The sequence below is a fragment of the Jaculus jaculus genome, chromosome X (assembly GCF_020740685.1).
Source record: "Jaculus jaculus isolate mJacJac1 chromosome X, mJacJac1.mat.Y.cur, whole genome shotgun sequence".
NCBI classification, from domain to species: Eukaryota; Metazoa; Chordata; class Mammalia; order Rodentia; family Dipodidae; genus Jaculus; species Jaculus jaculus.
The window spans coordinates 9,587,098-9,608,050 of record NC_059125.1 but is presented as its reverse complement, the minus strand read 5'-3'; the positions used below and the strand labels follow the sequence as shown (position 1 = coordinate 9,608,050).

The window sequence follows — 20,953 nt, the reverse complement described above, 5'->3', positions numbered from 1 at the left end:
AAGGACTTGGTCAAGATGTCACAACTTGCAAATGACAATCTTGTAATGTCCTTTAAACATTCTGAGGCTGCACTACAACAGCAACTTTACATATTAATCCATTGTGAAACCTATCTCAAACATGCTTGTTGTCATTCTCAGCCACAGAAAGTTGATCATTTTTCTGGAACCAGTAACTCAATGTCAGGCACACTGGAGGTTGAAAGTCAACTTTGCCAAGTGGAACTACAAAATTAACCTTTAAAAAATATGAGGGCTGAAGAAATGGCTTAGAGGTTAAAGCACTTGCCTGCAAAGCCAATGGACCCACGTTCAATTACCCCAGGACCCATGTAAGCCAGATGCACAAAAATAATTCTTGATATATTTATTTGACAAGGAGAAAGAGGCAGATAGAAAGACAGGGAGAGAATGGGCATGCAAGGGCCTCTAGCCACTGCAAACTAACTCCAGACGCATGTGCCACTTTGTGAAACTGGGTTGACATTGGTACTGGAGAATTGAATCTGGGTTTGTAGGCATTGCAGGCAAGCACCTTAACCGCTGAGCCATCTCTCTTGCTGACTCTGATTATTTTCTTTTCTTTTCTTTTTTGTTTTTCAAGGTAGGGTTTCACTCTAGCCCAGGCTGACCTGGAATTCACTATGTAGTCTCAGGGTGGCCTTGAACTCACTGTGATCCTCTTACCTCTGCCTCCCAAGTGCTGGGATTAAAGGTGTGCGCCACCATGCCCTGCTAATTCTTGTCTTTATTTATTTTTATTAGCTATGGACATACTTAGTATGTAAGCAACACATATTGTTACCATAGTTTCCCTCATCCCTTCCCCTTTTCCAGAAAGGTACTCATTGGGGATGCAGGTCATGGGAATTATGGGTCGTGCATTGTGGGGGCGGAAGTCAGTTATGGGGGAGAGGCAATGTCTCTGTGAAAAATGTCCCAACTTGTGGCTCTAACAATCTTAGCTCCCCCTCTTCTGCAAAATTCCCTTTGCCACGTTGGGTTCATTTTCAGTCTACTTCAGTGATGGGCTCTTAGGAACCTCTGGATCTCTGGTTTGGTAGGTGTTGAGTGTCCTTGGTGTCTACCTCCATCACCCTTGTGGTGATCAGATTCACTGGGAAAGCAGCACTCTTTCTCATTCCCCCAATTCCTCTGTGGTTTCAGCTGGGGCCAGTGGAGTGCACTGGGTAGTTAATCTTCTCAGGTCCTGCTCCCATCATGTCTAAATCCTGGGTTATAAAGTGTCGTCATTTGATCCCACTGCAGCAACATTTCAAAAAGCATTCTGGAAAATTTCCATCAGTTACGGCTTCCTGAGCACCCTCCTCCTATCCCTGAAGCACGGTGGCACAGGCCAGAGTCTCTGACCTAAAGTCCTCAAACTCTGTAGAAGGAAATGATCCAAGTGCAGATCCAAGGAGGCCCTTCCTTCCTTCCTTCCTTCCTTCCTTCCTTCCTTCCTCTCTCTCCCTCTCTCTCTCTCTCTCTCTCTCTCTCTCTCTCTCTCTCTCTCTCTCTCTCTCCCTCTCTCTTTCTTTCTTTCTTTCAAGAGTCTCGCACTCCAGCCCAGGCAGACTGAGAATTCACTATGTAGTTTCAGGCTGGCTTCAAACTCACACCAATCCTCCGACCTCAGCCTCCCAAGTGCTGGGATTAAAGGCACACACCACTGAACCCACCTTGAACTTCTCACTCTCATGATATTGTTTCCTAGTAAACTTGAAATAATCATGGTGATTATGAGTCATGTCAATTCATCATGAACCTCTTATATATATGACTAGTTCCATGATGGCTGCTGGCTTTCTTGTAGAAAATACTGTATTGATTTCTGACAGGTTTTGCTTTTCCCTCTCCTATGCTTTACTGTGTGTGTGTGTGTGTGTGTGTGTGTGTGTGTGTGTGTAGTTTTATGTGCTTATGGAAATAGGCAGCCTGTACTATTTGGTAAGCAAATTGATGTTTCTATTCCATGTGGAGGGTAATATGAGAGTCCAGCCAAATCCCACCAGCTCCTCTATGGAAATAGATTTCTGTCTAATGTTAACTAGGTTTAAGATCTCCTTTTATTGGGAAAGGTTCTTATTTCACCTTTCCAGCCAACTATCTTTTCAATATATGGAGAGGAGAGGGTGCTGAGTAGACTTTTCTAGTCACTGGTAGGCATTTAAGATGACAGTAGTACTTGAGCGCTCTTTAGCTGTTGTCCTAAAGCAAGGATACACTACATTTCTGAAAGTTAATCATCACTAAATATCACCTCCTATAACAAGTGAGATCATAGAAATGACTTAAATTTAGACATACACAAATGGAACATTATTCACCTTTAAAGAAGAATAGAAGTTTGACATCTACAGAAAAATGGATGAAACCTGAGATTATTATGTTAAGTGAAATAAGACAAACTCAGAAAAAGACTATGTTTTGTATATTTGCCATCTGGATTTAAATGCATGAATATATATATATATGACATTAAAGTAGAAAGGACACAAAGAGAGAGGCCGAAGAAGTCTAAATAAGAGAGGGGAAACAAAAAGTTAATGTAGTTTATGTCATATGAAAGCAGGAGAGATTTTGTGGGAAGTCAGTGAGAAGCAAAGGACAACAAATTATGATATATGCATGAAAATGTCACAGTGAAACATCCACTACTTTGTATGATAACTTTAAAAGTTTTTAAGATAGACAACTTATAATGGAATTAAAGTTTTCAAGTACTTTAGTATAATCTAATATATAATGTATTTATCTCTAGGGGAAAGGCTAAAACTTTGTTCAGAGACATTAAGAAGACATAAAAATATGGAGAAATGTATCAAAAATGCTTTCAGTTTAGAATATAGTCATTTACAGGAGCAAGGGGAAGTACATGGAAAAGGTAGAAGCAGTAGAAAGAAAAATGCAGGTCCAATAGGAACCAAGAGAGCTTGTCTGAGAAGAAACTGAACTGGTGATGACAAAAGCATGAGTCATCAAAGCCCAGCTCTTCAGGATTGTTAAAGGATCTCATTCAGTTCCCTTTAAGGAGCAGAGCCTTTAAGGAACAGGCCTGGCTGTCCTGCATAGAACTTGAAAGATATGTGGCTACAGATGTTTGTCACATAAGAATAACAGATTCCAGACCCACATAAACAAGATGTCAATCACGTTGGTGATATTAAATATTATGTATTTGAAATATTATTTACAGGTGTGTTAGTCTTTTTCTTTTGACTGGTTGTAATTTTTAGTATCATAGACTAGACATATGTTTTATACTGTTTTAAAAATTATTTGTTTGGGGCTGGAGAGATGGCTTAGCGGTTAAGCGCTTGCCTGTGAAGCCTAAGGACCCTGGTTCGAGGCTTGACTCCCCAGGACCCACGTTAGCCAGAGGCACAAGGGGGCACATGTGTCTGGAGTTTGTTTGCAGTGGCTGGAGGCTCTGGCGTGCCCATTCTCTCTCCCTCTCTCTATCTGCCTCTTTCTGTCCCTCTCTGTCTCTCTCAAATAAATAAGCAAAAATTAAAAAAATTTAATTATTTGTTTGTGTGTATGTGTGTGCATGTGAGTGTGTGAGGGTAGGTGTGTACATGCACATACATTGAGGATAACTTTCAGGTCGGTCCTGTGTCTTTCCACTTCACCTTTAAAATATTTTTTATTTATTTATGAGAGAGAGAGAATGCAGAGCTAAACCAGGGCCTCCAAACACATGCCACCTTGTGCATCTGGCTTTACATGGGTACTGTGGAATCAAACACAAACCAGTAGGCTTTGCAAGCAAGTTCCTTTAACTGCTGAACCATTTCACCAACCCTCCATTGTTGAGGTGTCTCACTCTGCTATTATTTTTTGCTTTGCTTGCTAGGAGCTTTAGGAAAATTATCCTCTCTCCATGTTCCTTCTTGACTTCATTGTCAGAATGCTTAGGCCATAGAAATCCTCTACAACTTCCAACTTCTTAGGTGGGATCTGGGGATTGAATTTAGGTACTCTAGTTTGAGTGGGGAGTGCTTTATCTGCTGAGCTATCTCCCCAGTCATTATAAATGATTTTTTAAAATATTTTATCTTATTTGTTTATTTGAGAGAGAAAGAGAGTGAGGGAAAGAGAGAAATAATGGGTGTTCTAGGGCCTCTAGCCACTGCAAATGAGCTCTGGACACATACATCACCTTGTGCATCTGGCTTACATGGGTCCTGGGGAATTGAACCTGGGTCCCTTGATCTTTCAGGCAAGTGCCTTAACCACTTAGCTAGCTCTCCCACCCATACATGATTTTTAAATGAAAGAAAATGTCACAAGAAACAAGATTTCAGAATGAACATGATGCTGAAATTTGGAAAATTACATTTTTTTTTTCAGATGCAGCAAGGCTTGTAAACCTGTACTTGAAGGATCAATGATTTTCCTTTCTTCTTCCTCTTCTTCCCTCCAATATATAGAGGCAATTTTGTGATTCTTCGTATTAATTTCATGTAAAATTGTCCCTAAACCCATCTTTAGTGTTGTATGTGTAAAGGTTCTATAAATAGAAATCATTATGTAATACTGGATATAGATTTTATATTCCCTTAAATATTGGGTTTACATTATTAAAAACAGGGTCTTTCATGTCATCAATTGATGCACCATCTGAAAATGTTCTGAAAAGTAAACTTTCTACCCAAGTAATTAGATCTGTTTAATTAGCACTCTGCTTTGAGGAAAATGGTTAGCTGTAAATATAAAAGAAATTTTCTGGCTGGGGAGATGGCTCAGCTAGTAAAATGCTTGCCTTACAAGCATGAGGACCTGAGTTCAGTCCCCAGTACCCATATAAATATTTGAAGCATGATAGTGCATGCCTGTAATCCCAGTACTGGGGAGACAGAATCAAGAAGATCTCTGGTTCTTGCTGAAAAGTCAGTCTAACTTAACTGTGATCTCCAGTCCAAGGAGACACACCATCTCAAGAAGATGTGGATGGCATTCCTGTGGATATACCCAAGGCTGTCCATCAGCTTCCAAAAACATGCACACACATGTGCATATGCGCACACACACACACACACACACACACAAAACTGAAAAGGAAATTTAGCAGAACATTTTGCTCTTTTGTCTTTCTGCTTTATTGATAAAAAAATTAAATGTATGAAACTATAGTGCAAAATGTCTTGCAGCTACATCTGCTTGCCTCTCCCAAAGGGGTCTATAGCTCACAAAATTACAAAGTCATAATTTCCATAAATTTTTAAACAAATTCATTTCTAGCCACAGACTCTGGGTATAGAAAATAAGATTATTGGGATAGGCATATGTGTGGAACTTCAAATGTTGACGGAAGTGAAAAGTAGGTGTGACACCCCCACTTCCTCTCCACCCTTACCTCTGTTCTATCTCCAACCCCAAGCAAAGAAACCAGTGACCATGTTCAAAGGAAATCCATTCTCCTTTTATTTTATTTTATTTTAATTTTTTTGAGGTAGGGTGTCATTCTAGCCAAGGCTAACCTGAAAATCACTATGTATTTTCAGGCCAGCCTCCAACTCACATAGATCCTCCTACCTCTGCCTCCCAAGTATTGGGATTAAAGGCATGTGCCACCATGCCCGCCTCATACAATTTTTCTACTTGCATCAAACAATAATCATTTTTTAAAAGACAAGACCAATAAAACAGTATCCAGGGCAGTGAATAAGCAAGATTCTATGACATTTAATGAGTAAGATTTGCAGTACATCTGTCCCTGCATCAAGCTATGGCCCTGGATGACAATTTGAGGAGGTGGTTTTCTTAATTCTCAGTCTTAGAGTTCTGTGGACTCTTCCAGGAGGAAAGATTACTGGGACTGATGGTGGTTGATTCAACCCCAAGGGGTGTTTCTTAGTCGCCCTAGCTTTCCCCTCCCCTGCCATAGTTGGGCTCATCATCAGCCAGTGGGAAGTGCCCTCTAGTGATTGGCTCGGTTTACTTGGCACTGGCCTCTGTCTAGAGAGAACTATGTGTGTGTGGATGCTTCCTGGTCAAGAGTGATAGAAAGATGCAAATATTTTCTTTTTAATGCATGACTCCTGGCATAGTCAGAGGGAATATGAACGATGCTTTCTCAGAACCGTAACCTTTTGCCTATAGCTTGAGAATTAAAGTTAAGGACCCCATACATAGACTTCGGATCTTGTGAGTCTAAGGTGAGTAAAAGTAATTCTCTTCAAATAATTCAAATAATAACAAAGATAGAACCTAACTACTGAGTATGTACTACCAAATTGTAATGCTGTTTCACAAAGCAAAAAAGAACATGAGAAAATTTACCTCTGTGGCTCACTGCTTAACCTTGCTAAGCCTTTTTCATCAGACTTGATATCAGACAGACTTAAAGCAAATATCTGCAGAAAATCAGAAAATTAGTGCATCTACTTTCTCAGAAATACCTTGTTTTAGTTTTATACTGTATGGGGCTTTTAAAAAATGTGAAAAATCCTAGTTTGTGATTCTTTAAGTTTTCTTTTGATAACAATTTGTGGCATTTCCATATATTTTCTTCCTTTTATTCTATTTTGGGCATTCACATTGATTCTAAATTTTTTGGAATATTTTAAATTATACTCATTTCCTTTATGTCAAAATCCTGGTCATGAGCAAGAGGTTGTGGCTGTCACTTTCAATATCAGTATTTCAGGGTGATTTTGATAGTTTGGTCAAACTACTGGCCATGGTCTTAGGGGGGAACTTCAGTTGATCAGTTATTTTATGTATGGTAAGCTTCCTTCTCTACAATTTTTAAAGTTTTATCATATCCTATACAATTCTACAATACATATAAAATGTTTAAAGATGAAGGAGCATTTTAGTATGGTGGTCTAGAGAGGAGTGCAAAGATGATGAATATGTGCCACAGAGGGAGAGATGAATCAGTGACTGCATAAAATGGTTTTGAAATCCACATATAAAGGCAGTGGAAGAAAAATGTAGGCATGTGTCTGGCTTATTCTATGATCCTAACTCAGTCTTATTTTTGAAAGTTGACATCTATATTATCCCTGAATACGAAATAGTTGAGTTACAAATAGGAAGGATAAAACAGAACCTAGTTAGACGCCATAGTCATTTTAATTATTTCATTTCGTTTAGGACGACAATATGGATACAAAATCAATTCTAGAAGAACTTCTCCTCAAAAAGTCACAGCAAAAGAAGAAAATGTCACCAATTAACTACAAAGAGCGGCTTTTTGTTTTGACCAAAACAAACCTTTCTTACTATGAATATGACAAAATGGTAGGACACTACTTCATTGTTTTTCATTTATTATTTTTGCTAATTCTTTTTGTGTTTTTTTTAAATTTATTTATATTTCGTTTTTTTGAGGTAGGGTCTCACACTAGTCCAGGCTGACCTGGAATCCACTCTGTTGTCTCAGGGTGGCCTCGAACTCACGGCAATCCTCCTACCTCTGCCTCCCGAGTGCTAGGATTAAAGGCGTGCACCACCACGACCGGCTATTTTTTCTAATTCTTTACAAAGTGCTGGGTCATAATGAAATAATATCAGGTTTCTTAGCTTATACAGTAAAGATCAAGTCACATCCACTTATCACATTGCCCTTCCTTAACCAAAGCCTGATAAATTCAAGGTAAAGGCTTTGAAAAATATCCATTCACTTTATTAAGACAAATAATGTATTTAGAATGATGGTTCTCAACTAAAGACATTTTGGTTTCTCAGACATATTGGACAAGGAGCAGGGATATTTTTGATTTGCACAACTAGTGTGTTTGTGTCTGGGGGGGGGAGGAATAAGTGCTACTAGCATTCAGTACATAGAGACCTAGGATGCTAATATCCTACTTCACAGTAGAGTTATCCAATCTTGAGTGTTAATGACAGGGCTGAAGATCAGAAACATTCCCTTCAAACAACATTGGAATTAAGAATATTTGTATACATTTGAGCACTTTACCATAGTAGAAATACTGGTACAAAACTGAAACAAGGTCAGGCATGGTGGTGCACACTTTTAATCCCAGCACTCAGGAGACCCAAGTAGGAAGATGGCTGTGAGTTTGAGGCCATACTGAGACTACGTAGTGAATTCCAGGTCAGCCTGGCCTCGAGTGAGACCCTACCTTGAAAAAAACAAAACAAAAAAATTGAAAGAAAGTGAAAATGATTTGTGAAGTTAAACTTTGATTTGTCTCTTAATCAAATGGCAGTTGATTTCAAACACATTACACAACTTTCAAGTAACATTGTTAACTACCCCATAAACACTTGCTTCTGGAGGTGCATACATATTGCATACTTACTTGAGAAGTATCTTTGATTCTCTTTGGACTTTGATGACTACATAGTAATGGAAAATGATTTTTCATTGGCCATTCTATCCCCTACTCTCCCTCCCAATCATAACCTTAGTTTTACCTTTTCCCCTGTTCACAATGGGGCATGATATGAGATATCATATGTTTTGTTTTGTTTTTAATTCAGAAAAGAGGCAGCAAAAAAGGGTCAATTGAGATTAAGAAAATCAGATGTGTGGAGAAAGTCAATCTTGAGGAGCAGACACCTGTGGAGAGACAGTACCCATTTCAGGTAAAAGGAGAAACAACTTAGTGGGTGGGTGATTCTTTCTTTAATATTTTCTATTATTAACTCAGAGTATCTATACAAATAATGGTATTTAAAATCAACCCAATGAGATGATGATAACATCTGGAGTAGCCGGGCCATTTGTAGAAATTCTTCCCATCAATCTGCCTAGCTCCTCATTCCAAGATACCAAGGAAATGCTCAATTGGGGGTAATACGGGTTTGAAAGAAGAAATGAAGTTTAACAAAATGATGGGAGAGGCAGCAAAATAAAAGAAACAGCAAGTCTCAAGTCAGTAATGACTAAAATAACAGTCTCTGCACAAAGTTGGACCCATGAGAGACTAAAAGAGATGAGCCAAGAGAAACAGGCAGAGCTGGACCATGAAGCATTCTGCACATTACATTATGCTAAGGAACTTTAATTTTAGCCTGAAAAATTTAGGTCATGTCATGCTAAGGAGAATATGCTTGCAGTGCTTTTGGAAAGTGACTTGAGCTAGGCCATGTCTTCCTTTTATTATAGCATGAATATTTACCTTTCTGGCCTAAAGACACATGGGTTGTCATTCAGGTGGCCAGCAGTGGTGCTAGGTACCTGTGGCCAAAAGTGAAATATAATAATTCAGGTGACCCACAGTCCAGACTTCCCACTATTATTACCCTATTGGAGGGAGCAAAGAAAAAGGGTTCCCATAAAGGAAGTTACAATCATATCACAGAGGAGGCTACTCAAAGGCACACAGGTTTTCCATCATTATAGAACTCCTAGCCTTGCCTCTTACATTTGCATAACCATGAACATATATTCAACTCATCTCTGAATCTTCCTCATTTGTACAAAAATAACCTCATGCTTATATATTCCATAGGATTAGAATAGAATTAAAATATTAAAGAAGCCAGGATGAATCTAGCAACTTTATTGATTTAAGTAAGTGTCACAAGAGATAGTGAAAGCCATATTTTGGGAACTCCATGGGTGCCACGTGATGCAACAGACTGACATATCAAAGTGACACAACGTTAAGAGATACTCAATAGACATATGCACCATAAAATGATCAGAATGCAGAAACACTGACAAAATGGCATAACAAAGTGAAGGGTATTAAAGAGAGTAGGACTGGAGAGATTGCTTACTGGTTAAGGCTCTTGTCAGGTTTGATTCTCTAGGACCCATGTAAGCCAGATGCACAAGGTGGCATGTCTGGAATTTGTTTGCTGTGGCAAGAGGTCCTGGCATGACCTTTCTCTCTCTCTTCCTCTCTCTCTTTCTCTCTCTCTCCTCCTTCTTTCTCTGTGAAATAAATAAATAAACAATAATAAATGTTTTTAAAATAGAGGAGTTAAAGTTATTTGGATTGTTTATAAAAGGGATTGCAATGGTATAGGTAAATGCAGGAGAACACCAGTGAGAAACATGGAATGTCTAACATTATCCTTCTTCCTGGTCTAGAGCATCTGTAATGAGATTTTAGTGCTCACCACTGTCACGTGTTGTCTCGCTGCTATCATTTTTCCAAGGGTTAAAGTGTCTGAGAACAATTTGAGGTATAAAGAACTCAAAACACAGCAAAATCATTTTCTGTAATCCTAAAGCTAGTATATATTACATGAGGAAAATTATATGAGAAAATTAAAGGTATGTTTTGGGTAACAGGAAATTTGCAGGTGCACCAGACTGAACTGATACAATAGTATTAATATGTATTTTCTTTTTTTTCCTCTCCAGATCGTCTATAAAGATGGACTTCTCTACGTCTATGCATCAAATGAAGAGAGCCGCAGTCAGTGGTTGAAAGCATTACAAAAAGGTAACTCAGAGTCAGGGAAGGTAGTCATGCATTGAATTCATTTGAGGCTTGATGGAGGAAAGATACAGCAGTGAAAGAACCCCAGGTCAAGACAATCGCCTGATTTTCCTACCATACTCAGGACATGCACTGTACCCATGCTCACTTTTCATCCTCAGTGTGACAGGCAGGAAGCCTGCAGATCAGGTTCCACTTCCTGCTCAGCACAGAGCTGGCTATTGTGTCTTTTGTGTAGCTCTGGGAAAGCCAGGCCACTTGCTCTCCACCTACTATGTTTGCCTCTAGCATACGGCTGAGTTCTGTCCTGTTGCTACCATGCTTTCCATTTTCACAAGTATTTTAGCTAACACTTACTCTGCACTTACCACTTGCCAACTGCTCTATCAAGTACTTGTTAAAACATTTTCTTAGAGAATCCTCATGAACTCTATGAAAAGAAGTAACATTTCCCTTCATTTTTCAGACAAGAGAGTCTAAAAGGAAACATAATCAATGTCACAGACCTCTTTAATGGGAGTTGCAAAACATTTACCTGAAACCCAACTGTTTATCCAGTGTATTTGAACCATTAGATAGAACTGGAGATTTAATGAATTTTTTAAATGTTCCTCTATTGAAACTTACCTGATGCATTTTTCATGACGATATTGATGCTATTGCTTTTTAGGAGAGAATTCACTGAAGTATCATTTTATCACATTATTAAGAGTATAATGAAGCTTTGATTAGGAGATTTGTTTTTTTAATTTTATTTTGGGGAGTGAGAGAAAGAGGGAGAGAGAGAAAGAGAAAGCGAGAAACAGTGTGCTCACCAGGGCCTTTCCGCTGCTGTGAACAAACTCCAAATGCATGCTCTCCCTTGCATGCTTACATCACTATGTGCATCTGGCTACATGGGACCTGGAGATTCCAACATGCATTCTTAGGCTTCGCAGGCAAGCACCTTAACTGCTAAGCCATCTCTCCAGCCCTGTTACAGAGATTTTTAGGCTGTCCTTATAACAACCTTTAGTATAAGGGAGAGAATTGCTTGATTTGGCACAGTGATGTCTTCCTCTGTGATGGTTTTATCTTAAAGGTGAGTGATAGTAGAAGAATAGTATTTAACTCAAATCAATGGCTCTCTTTGTGAAATTTCATATTTTAAGTTACTAAATAGGGAAAGATTATATTTTTACTTTAAGCTTTAGATTATGGCTCTTTCTTAGTGCACTTCAAATTACACACACTCTCCACTGAGGAAAATCCATCACTTTTCATAAATAGGGCTTAATTTTTCCCCTGCATGACAATGTTTAGCAATCAATTTGGTGGGATAGTCAAGGATCCATCTGAGGAGAAAAGCTTCTCTCTGTGCACATCACCGTCTCTAGGAAGTGAGAAAAGCATCCCTGTGAGAGCCTGGCAAACCTGTAGCCAAGTCCTGCTCTGCGTGTCATCTATTTTTTAAAATTTATTTACCATTTATTTGTGAGCTGAAAGAGAAAGAGAGAAGGAGAGAGAGAATAAAAGAGAGAGAATGGGCACAACAGAGCATCTTGACCTATAAACAAATTCCAGACACATGTGCCACATTGTGAATCTGGCTTTACGTGGGTACTGGGAAATTGAACCTGGCCTGTCAGGCATTGCAAGCAAGTATCTTTAACCACTGGACAATCTCTCTAGCTCCTGCTGTTTCATCCTATAACTCTCTAACCCACCGGCATCTCAGGTTCCTCACCTGTGAAATGGAGAAAGTATATATATATATATATATATATATATATATATATATATATATATATATATATATATATAATTTTTTTTTTTTTTTTTTTTTTTACAGAAAGCATGAGTCACTGTGGTTATAGTGGCACTTCCAGAGGATACTCTAAAATTTTGTTCCCAATTCATTCATAGTTGCTGGAGCTTTCTAGGAATCAAGTGCTATGAAGACACCTCTTGTGGGCAGTTCTTATTTGTGCTTTGTGTCGCCATTTGTGCACTCTTCTGGAGCTACATGCATTGTATGTTCCTGTGGAGGGAGGCTAGGTAGAACATGTGGGGCACATAGAATGGAAAAGAATAGCCAAGAGGAAAGCAAAACACATTTCTTGGACCCTCATAAAACTATAAACTCCCCATACACAGGGAAGCCACATGCACATGCATCTGGCTTTACATGGGTACTAGGGAACCAAACCTGGATCCTTAGGCTTTGCAGGCAAGCACCTTAACCACTCAAACAACTCTCCAGCCCTTCATTTTTGAGTCTATTATTTGAAGCAAGAATTAACTGAGGCAGACATTGGAAGCAAAGCACTTTCCAGATAGTAACTTATAAGGTTTGGACTAATTCAATGTGACTTAAAGAGGTTCATCTAAGGGCTGAGGAGATGGCTCAGCAGATGAGAGTGCTTGGCACTCAAGCATTAGGACCTGAGAGGGTCTGTTCACCCCGAGTTAGATCACTCAGCACTTGTATAAACAGGAGTGCACATGTAACTCAAGTCCCATGGGGAGCAAACACTGGAGAATTGCTGGGTCTCACTGATTAGCAGGTCTGACTGAAAAAAACTGGTAGCTCCATCTCACAAAAACACTCAAGCAGGGCTGGAGAGATGATTTTCCTGTGAAGCCTGAGGACCCCAGTTCGAGGCTCAATTCCCCAGGACCCACGTGATCCAGATGCACAAGGGGACACATGTGTCTGGAGTTCCTTTGCAGTGGCCGGAGGCCCTGGCATTCCCATTCTCTCTCTCTCTCTATCTGACTCTCTGTCTCTCTGTCGCTCTCAAATAAATAAATAAAAATAAACAAAAAATTTTAAAGAAACACTCAAGCAAAAAGAAGACATTTGACATTCTCCTCTGGCTCTGCATGGGACATGTACATCTGTACACATACACACATACACCATACAATACACACTATATATGCATGCACACAAAAGAAAAGTGTAACCTACCACAATTCAGATTTCAGTTATCCAGGAATAGTTTCATCTGTTCTTCCTTCTAAATATGAAAACTGAGAGTGTCTACACAGAAGTTTGTCTGTGTGCATCAGGATGTTTAGAAAACTCCTAGGACTTAATCTCAGGTAGGTTTATGAATTACTGTCCCTCAGTTTATCTGACTCTGTGAGAGCCATGATAGCAAATAAAACCAACCTTCAGGGTCATTGAGTAGACTAAATGAAATGATACATGTGAGGGAAAATATGTAAATAGAAAATCACCTGTGCATTAATGCATGAGTTCTTCGTGCCATTATTAGGTAGTGGGAATGTTGAAATGTGGACTTTGGGACTTGGGTAATAAAAGAATTTGTTATCCAGGAAACTAAATCTTTATAGTTTGAAATATTACAAATTTTGACATGCAGCTACTCTGAGTTATACATCAAAAAGGCAAGTATTGTGTCCAAGGGTTATCAGTGGTCATTTGGAACTAAGGGTAAAAACTTGTATTTAGTAATCTGGATTCCATTTGCTTTTGTGAGTTCTGTAATAATTTCCATTTAACACTCACTAGTAAAGTTTTTGTGTCAACTTTCTCAGCTAAACTGAACTGAGTTATATTGAAGGAATGTCCTTACTATACAGCCTTACTACAGATGTTCATTGAATACCTATTTGAGGCCAAAGACCTGCATACTGTGTCTTCTATTCTCCCAATGACTCAAAAAAGTATTTCTTATCATTCATTGAGTCCAGTTGTAAAGAAAGAATAGGACTGTCCTGTGATCAAAATCAGGAATCTTCTAAAAGATTTGAAATCACACCTAACAACCTTCCCACCCCACCTAGAAGTGCTGCTTAAACTATCCTCTACTAAGACCTTGTAGGCTTTTTGGTGTATTGTAAAATAGTCTAATTTGTTGTAGATACAATGTGGTATTGCAAGATTCGACTTCAATTTCTTTAGGTTAAACATTGCTCAATCCACATTTTTTTAACCCCAATGTTAGATATGTAATGGAAGGCCTGGTGCATGTTTGAAAAGTGCTCTACCATTGAACTAGCTCCAGCAGAGTTCCTTCCTATTACACACATATTCCTAGAAAAGTAGCCCTTCCAAGCCTGATGTGGTGGTGCATGCCTGTATTCTCAGAACTTGGGAGGTGGAGCAGTCGTATCAGAAGTTAGAGGCCAGCCTTGACAACACAGAAAATTCAAAGCCAGCCTAGGCTACATGAGACCCTGTTTCAGAAAAATGAGTACCCTCCAAAACTATTCATTTCTTAGTAGAAAAATGTCAATGCCATGAAAAACAGAGAAAAGATGAAAAACTATTCCAGATCAAGAGCAACTAAGTAACTAAATGCCACATATAATTCTGGGTTGGATTTTGATAAGAAAAATAACTAATTTAAAAGAGTATATTGGAACTGCTGGTAAAATTTGAATATGAAAATTATATTAATTAATAATATTACATCAGTATTCAATTTCCTGAATTTGACAATTACATTATAGTTAGTTAAGAGAATACCCTTGTTAATAGAAGTTGCACAGTAAGATAGGTGACATTATTTAATATCTGCTATTCACTCTCAAATTATTGGGCAAATAAGAGTGAAAAACTTTTAAACAATGAGGGCTAGAGAGATGGGTTACCAATTAAGGTGTTTGCCTGTGAAGCGTAAGAATGCATGTTCGAATCTCCAGGTCCCACATAAGCCAGATGTACAGTGATGCCAGTGAGCAATGTCATACATGTGCACAAGAGGGCATACTTGTCTGGAGTTCTCCTGCAATGGCTGAAGGCCCTGGCATGCCCATTCTCTCTCCCTCTCTTTCTGTCTCTTTCTCTCTCTTTTTCTCAAATGAATAAAAAAACTTTAAACAATTAGATATATACTATAGAGAGAAAGAGAAGAGTATAATGTTAGAATTAATAATTGATGGCTACTTTTTTAAAGTAACAGGTATAGGGAAGTTTATTGTAGCTTCATACAACTTTTCTGTACGTTTGAACATTTTCAAAATAAAAATTAGTAGGAGGTGTACGCCCTTAGAAACTTCTTTTTACTAAGATGGCATCCAACTTACTTCAGCCCCACAAGAGCAGCAGCATGTGCTACAACATCTTCACACTCTTTTTGCATGCATTTCTAAAATCCTTTTAGCAAGCTGAACAGTATGTATATGTTTTACTAATTTTAATGTGACAATAATATTTTGAGTTGTTAAATGTTTCCGTTTTTCTCTTTGGTTTATTCACTTCTGAGTGAAAGATACATCTTTTGGACACAATTGGCTCTTACCCTGGATGCTCTTAAAATGGGGTTGGTTTTCATTATTCTATGGACATTATAATTACTGTTTCATCTTTGGGGCTCACATCTTGTTTTCTTCCTTCATGTTCCTCAGAGATAAGGGGAAACCCCCACCTACTGATCAAGTACCACAGTGGATTCTTCGTGGATGGGAAGTTCCTGTGCTGTCAGCAGAGTTGCAAAGCAGCCCCAGGATGTACCCTTTGGGAAGCATGTAAAGTGTAACCCTTGTTTGACTGGACCCTGGGCAGATGGGACTCTGTCAGGTCAAACATGTCCAATGTCTGATGAGCTTTTCAGGAAAGAAAATGTCCCCAATTCACTGGTATTATGGAAATCCAGTATGGTGGATGCTATGTTGAAAATGAAATCTATTCATGTTCACTAAAACAATATGATTATATATGCCTTTCTTTCATTTCATGAAAAATATTTTAACAATTGAAATAATGGATCAAGTACTGGCCTATTACTTCCTCCATTATTATTCCTAGTTATAGATCAACTCCATAGAACTAGAATGTAGTGATCATGATACCATGGATCAAACAACTAGTTTTCCATTTGATAAGAAAATCAGGCCGGGTGTGGTGGCGCACGCCTTTAATCCCAGCACTCGGGAGGCAGAGGTAGGAGGATCGCCGTGTGTTCGAGGCCACTCTGAGACTACATAGTGAATTCCAGGTCAGCCTGAGCCAGAGTGAGACCCTACCTCGAAAAACCAAAAAAAAAAAAGAAAGAAAGAAAGAAAAGAAAATCAGAAGTACATGCATGTTGGTGCACACCTATAATTCCAGCACTCAGGAGGCTGCGGTAGAAGGATTATGAGTTTGAGGTTGGTCTGGGCTACCCAAAAAGTTCAAGAGTGACCTTCCTACTAACACCTTATTTCAAGAAAACAAACAAAACACAACTCTTTCTTTAAAAAAATACTTTTAAAATAGACAGCAAAAGATAAAATTTTAAGTAGCAAATTAATCACAATATATGCCAAATGATAGTCACTATCATTAAAACATTTAGTTAAAGTGATTTGCCATTCTGTACAAATGTTAACTTCTTAATAACATCAAAGATGATAGAAAATGATTTGCTTTCAGATCTTACTGACAGTCATTATTCCTAGGAAAATGAGGGTCATATATAATTTAAAAGTTATAATTGCTTAACAATATGTTGCTATTGATAAAATATTTTGAAAAGTAGAACTTATTTTGATAACAATTTTATCAGCCTGAACAAAAATATCCTGAATTACAATGACTTAAAAAACTAAATGATACCAGCTACATGATATCATTATATGTACTAGAACACGCACACACACACAGTGTTCCAATTTGGGCAATAAACCCATATGAACACTACACTGATAAGCCATATAGTAGTTCCGTGCAGTTTGAACATCTATTTTAATATGGACATGGAAAGAGAAATCAATTATTAGTATAAGAATAAAGAAAGCATGTATTAGGTTTGTTTATATAGCAAGCATCTATTTATTGACCCTTACATTATTTAAAATATGTTATATGAGGCAAAAATGGAACAGCCATGGCTACTGACCCCTACAGTGATATGTACTACCCAAAGAGATTAGATATCTATAGATGAAATTCAAGATGAAAATTGAGTGTAAATTAATAGTTTACAGGACTTAGAGGGACTGGAATCTTCTATGCAGTCTTTGGAATATATCAATAATTGGTAGTAGAAGAGTGGGGCTTAAGTTGAGCATTATACAAAAATGCTGCAGAATCATCCCAGCTAATCTGGAGTATGCAAGCTGCATTTTTTTAAAAAAAAATTTAATTCCTAGCATCGGCTGTTTTTCTTTTGTTTTTTTGTAACTTCTGTTTACGTTTTAGATTCTGATTTACACATTGCAATCAGTGATGAGAAGCACAGAGCTCCCACTTTCCCAGATAGGATAGTAAGTCAACATAGTTTCTTTTCTTTTTATTATTTGTAAGTCAATATACAGAGACATGGGTTTCAGTATGGTATTTTTGTACATATGTGTCGTTATACTTTGTTTTAATTCCTCTCCCTCCCACACTGCCTTCTCCCTCTAGTTTCTGTCCTTCTTCTAAATAATTCCCTTTTCTGCTTTTGTGTAACATGTATTCCATTATCTTTTCTTTTCCCATCCATTATTATCTCTTCTTCTTTAATGATCCTCTTTATCATTTTATAACCTTATACACACACATAGGTTTAATATATATTATGTAATATATGTTCTTTTATGTATATTTCATTTTATATTTATTTATATATATGTAATATATATATATTAAACTTAGGTTATTTATATGAGGGAAAATATATCTATCTGTCTTTCTGATTCTAGCTTACTTTGTTTAACTTAATGATTTCCAGTTCCATCCATTTTCTTGGAAAAGTCATGATTTCATTTTTCTTTCTAGATGAATAAAATTCCATTGTGGATGTATGTACCACATTTCCTTTATCCATTTCCATTCAGCTATTGATGGACAACTAGGCTGGTTCCATTTCTATTTTGAATACTGCACAATAAGCATGGGCATGCAAGTATCTGTGGTGTGTTGATAAATTAATATTTTGAAGATATTTTTCATGGTCAGGATATAGTAAATAAATCAACAGTTGCCAGATTCAAACCTGAGAAATATGGACTTTATACAGTCTTCTTAGCAGAGACAAAAACTATGAGTTATCGCTAATATCTACAGGTGGCATCCAATACTTCGTTCAAGCAAAACCATGATGTCATCTTATTTTTGTAATAACTACACTGTCTTTTCCTAACCAGCTAGCCCATAAGTAGCCACCAACAAAGATGAGTGATTGTGAGATAAGTTCTTAAGATGTCCTGTCTGGTGGGTGGGCAATATCTTTAATCCCAGAACATGGGAGGCAGAGATAGGATGGTCACTGTGAATTCAACGCCAGCATGGAGCTATGAACCCTGCTTTGAAAAATACAAGAGAGAGAGAGAGAGAGAGAGAGAGAGAGAGAGAGAGAGAGAGAGACTTAACAGCAGTGATTATCAGCTGTCTGCTTTCCCTACAGCAAACATGAGCAAGGCTGACTTGATAATATCCTGGTGATGGAATGGAACTCCATGGGACACAAGCATAAAATAATATGATTCTTTTCCTCTTCCATTCCTTCAAAGCCACACAATAGAAAGGCCTCTTTCTCCTGATAAAGAAGAATTACTAATGAGACAACATTTTATATTGTTTCCCTGGATTTGACCTATGCCTAGTACATAGTTATTTTTCTGTTTTTGTTCAGTTTACAAGAGTCACAGTTCACAATATGTGGCTATAGTATATATTTCCCATATAGAATTTCATTGTATGAATATTTTCCAGCATTATTCTCTTATTGCTGCTCTAACAAACCACCACAAATTTAATGACTTAAAGCAGTACAATTTGTCTTAAAGTTCTGAAGGTCAGAATTCTGAAATGGTTCATACAGCTGTTTCTTCTAGATGTTTTAGGGTAAAATATGTTTCTTTTTCTTTTGAGGTTCTGAAGGCCATCTGTGTTCCTAGGGTCCTAGTGCCCTCTTCCATCCTCAGCTTCAGAAGGGTAGCAGCTATTGTGCCCTCTGCATCCATGCTCACATCTTCTCCCTCATCCAGTACCACATTGCCTTTCTTCTATAAACAGCTTTTTCATACAACAGACCAATTTCTGCACCCAAGAATAATCCCTCATTCTCAAATTCCTTAATGTAATCACAATCTACAAGGTCACTTTTATTCACAGGTTTGGGAATTAGGACATGAACATCTTTGGGAGGCCATTTCTCTGCCAGTACCAATTTATCTTCCTGATAAACATTTTGGTAGTTTCCAATTTGTATATAATTCAAATTACTCTACTTTAAGATGCATGATCTATAATCCCCAATGAGGAGGGCCCCTTCAGAAGGGGCAGGACAGGGAGGAGGCTAACGATGGTACCAACATGGCTGTTTACATACTGAGTATGTACATAACTAATAAAAAATGTTGCTTTACACATCATTGGGGTTCACTGCAATGTACATATGCATATCATTTCTGAATCCTGGGGTAATGTACTTCCAGCTTTGGTATGTTCTAAAAACGAGTTTCGAATGTGGATCAACCACTTGTTGCAATCAGTAAGCATATGAGTTACAGTTGTCTATATCCTACTCAATACTGAATGTTGCCTGCTAATCCCCTTTCTTCCTTCTTTTCTTCCTTCATGTGTAAGAACTGACATACTTTGACTGTTTATTCTCATTTTGTGAACCTGTTCCTCATGTGATGTATTAAAATCTCTTGTCCTCCAAAGCTGAAGATTCCTCGGGCAGTTCCTGTTCTCAAAATGGATGCACCATCTTCAAGTCCTACTCTATCCCAATATGACAGTGACTCGAAGAAAAGCTACACTTCCCAACCAAACATCAACATCCGATATATTCCAAGGGAAGACTGCCCTGACTGGTGGCAAGTAAGAAAACTGAAAAGGTAAACCTCAGCTTTTCAGCTGGCTGCCCAATGTATAGAATAGAAATTTCCCTCACTGCCTTAGATCTCAGCCTCAAAGCTGCTGGTGCCGGCCTTGGATAAGATAGAGTTGTCTTCTCAGAAAATGTTCAGCACGTGAGCACTTGAGACTAGGGAAGCATGGACTTTCTATTTAGATTATCCTATGTAATGGTACCAGAGATACTTCAACATTTTATTGCTTACCCTTCTTCCTCCCACTTCCCCTAAATTACCACACATTCTAAAACCAGAATCTTTAAAACATAAGGCAGGCTTACTTGATTAGTCTTTTCAAGTTTTCCTTCCTAAAGATACTATCCAGGGACTGGGGAGATGGATCAGCAGTTAAAGGTGCTTTGTTACTTACAAAGCCTATCTATTCCCTAGTACCATGTAAAACTACATTTAAGATTCTATCCAAATCTGGAATTGAAAACACCTTGAAGGCAGTATATAAGGTGTATAAGTGTCTGGGGTCTGACACATATTTGGTGCTCAATAATTGTTGAATTGAATGGCTATATGATTCCTTCCTTATTTGCTGCCTCAGATGTCATTCCCATCACATTGCCCACTGTGAGCCAATCTCATCCAGTTGCCAGCCACCCTGCAGAGTGCCCACATAGTGAATGCATAACATCTCTCTGACTCATCATTTCTCCCCTATCTTTGTTTCCTCCTTGCCTTCTTATTTCTTTGTTCTTTCCATCCTCATTTTTACCTAAAGCAAATGCCTCACTTTAACAACGGAGAACCATACAGAACTTGAAAGAATGTAAGTATATTCT

The 20,953-nt window shown here is 38.1% G+C and overlaps 1 protein-coding gene across 1 annotated transcript in view; it reads left to right on the top strand.

The window, feature by feature from the left end:
* The window catches only part of Bmx (BMX non-receptor tyrosine kinase), a 60,277-nt gene that overhangs the window by 4,740 nt on the left and 34,584 nt on the right, over positions 1-20,953 (top strand). The window contains exons 2-8 of the mRNA XM_045140692.1: positions 7,108-7,254; positions 8,464-8,568; positions 10,301-10,382; positions 15,741-15,860; positions 17,515-17,579; positions 19,969-20,144; positions 20,893-20,940. Coding sequence (XP_044996627.1) covers positions 7,108-7,254; positions 8,464-8,568; positions 10,301-10,382; positions 15,741-15,860; positions 17,515-17,579; positions 19,969-20,144; positions 20,893-20,940 — 743 coding nt within the window. The remainder of the gene's footprint in view (positions 1-7,107; positions 7,255-8,463; positions 8,569-10,300; positions 10,383-15,740; positions 15,861-17,514; positions 17,580-19,968; positions 20,145-20,892; positions 20,941-20,953) is intronic.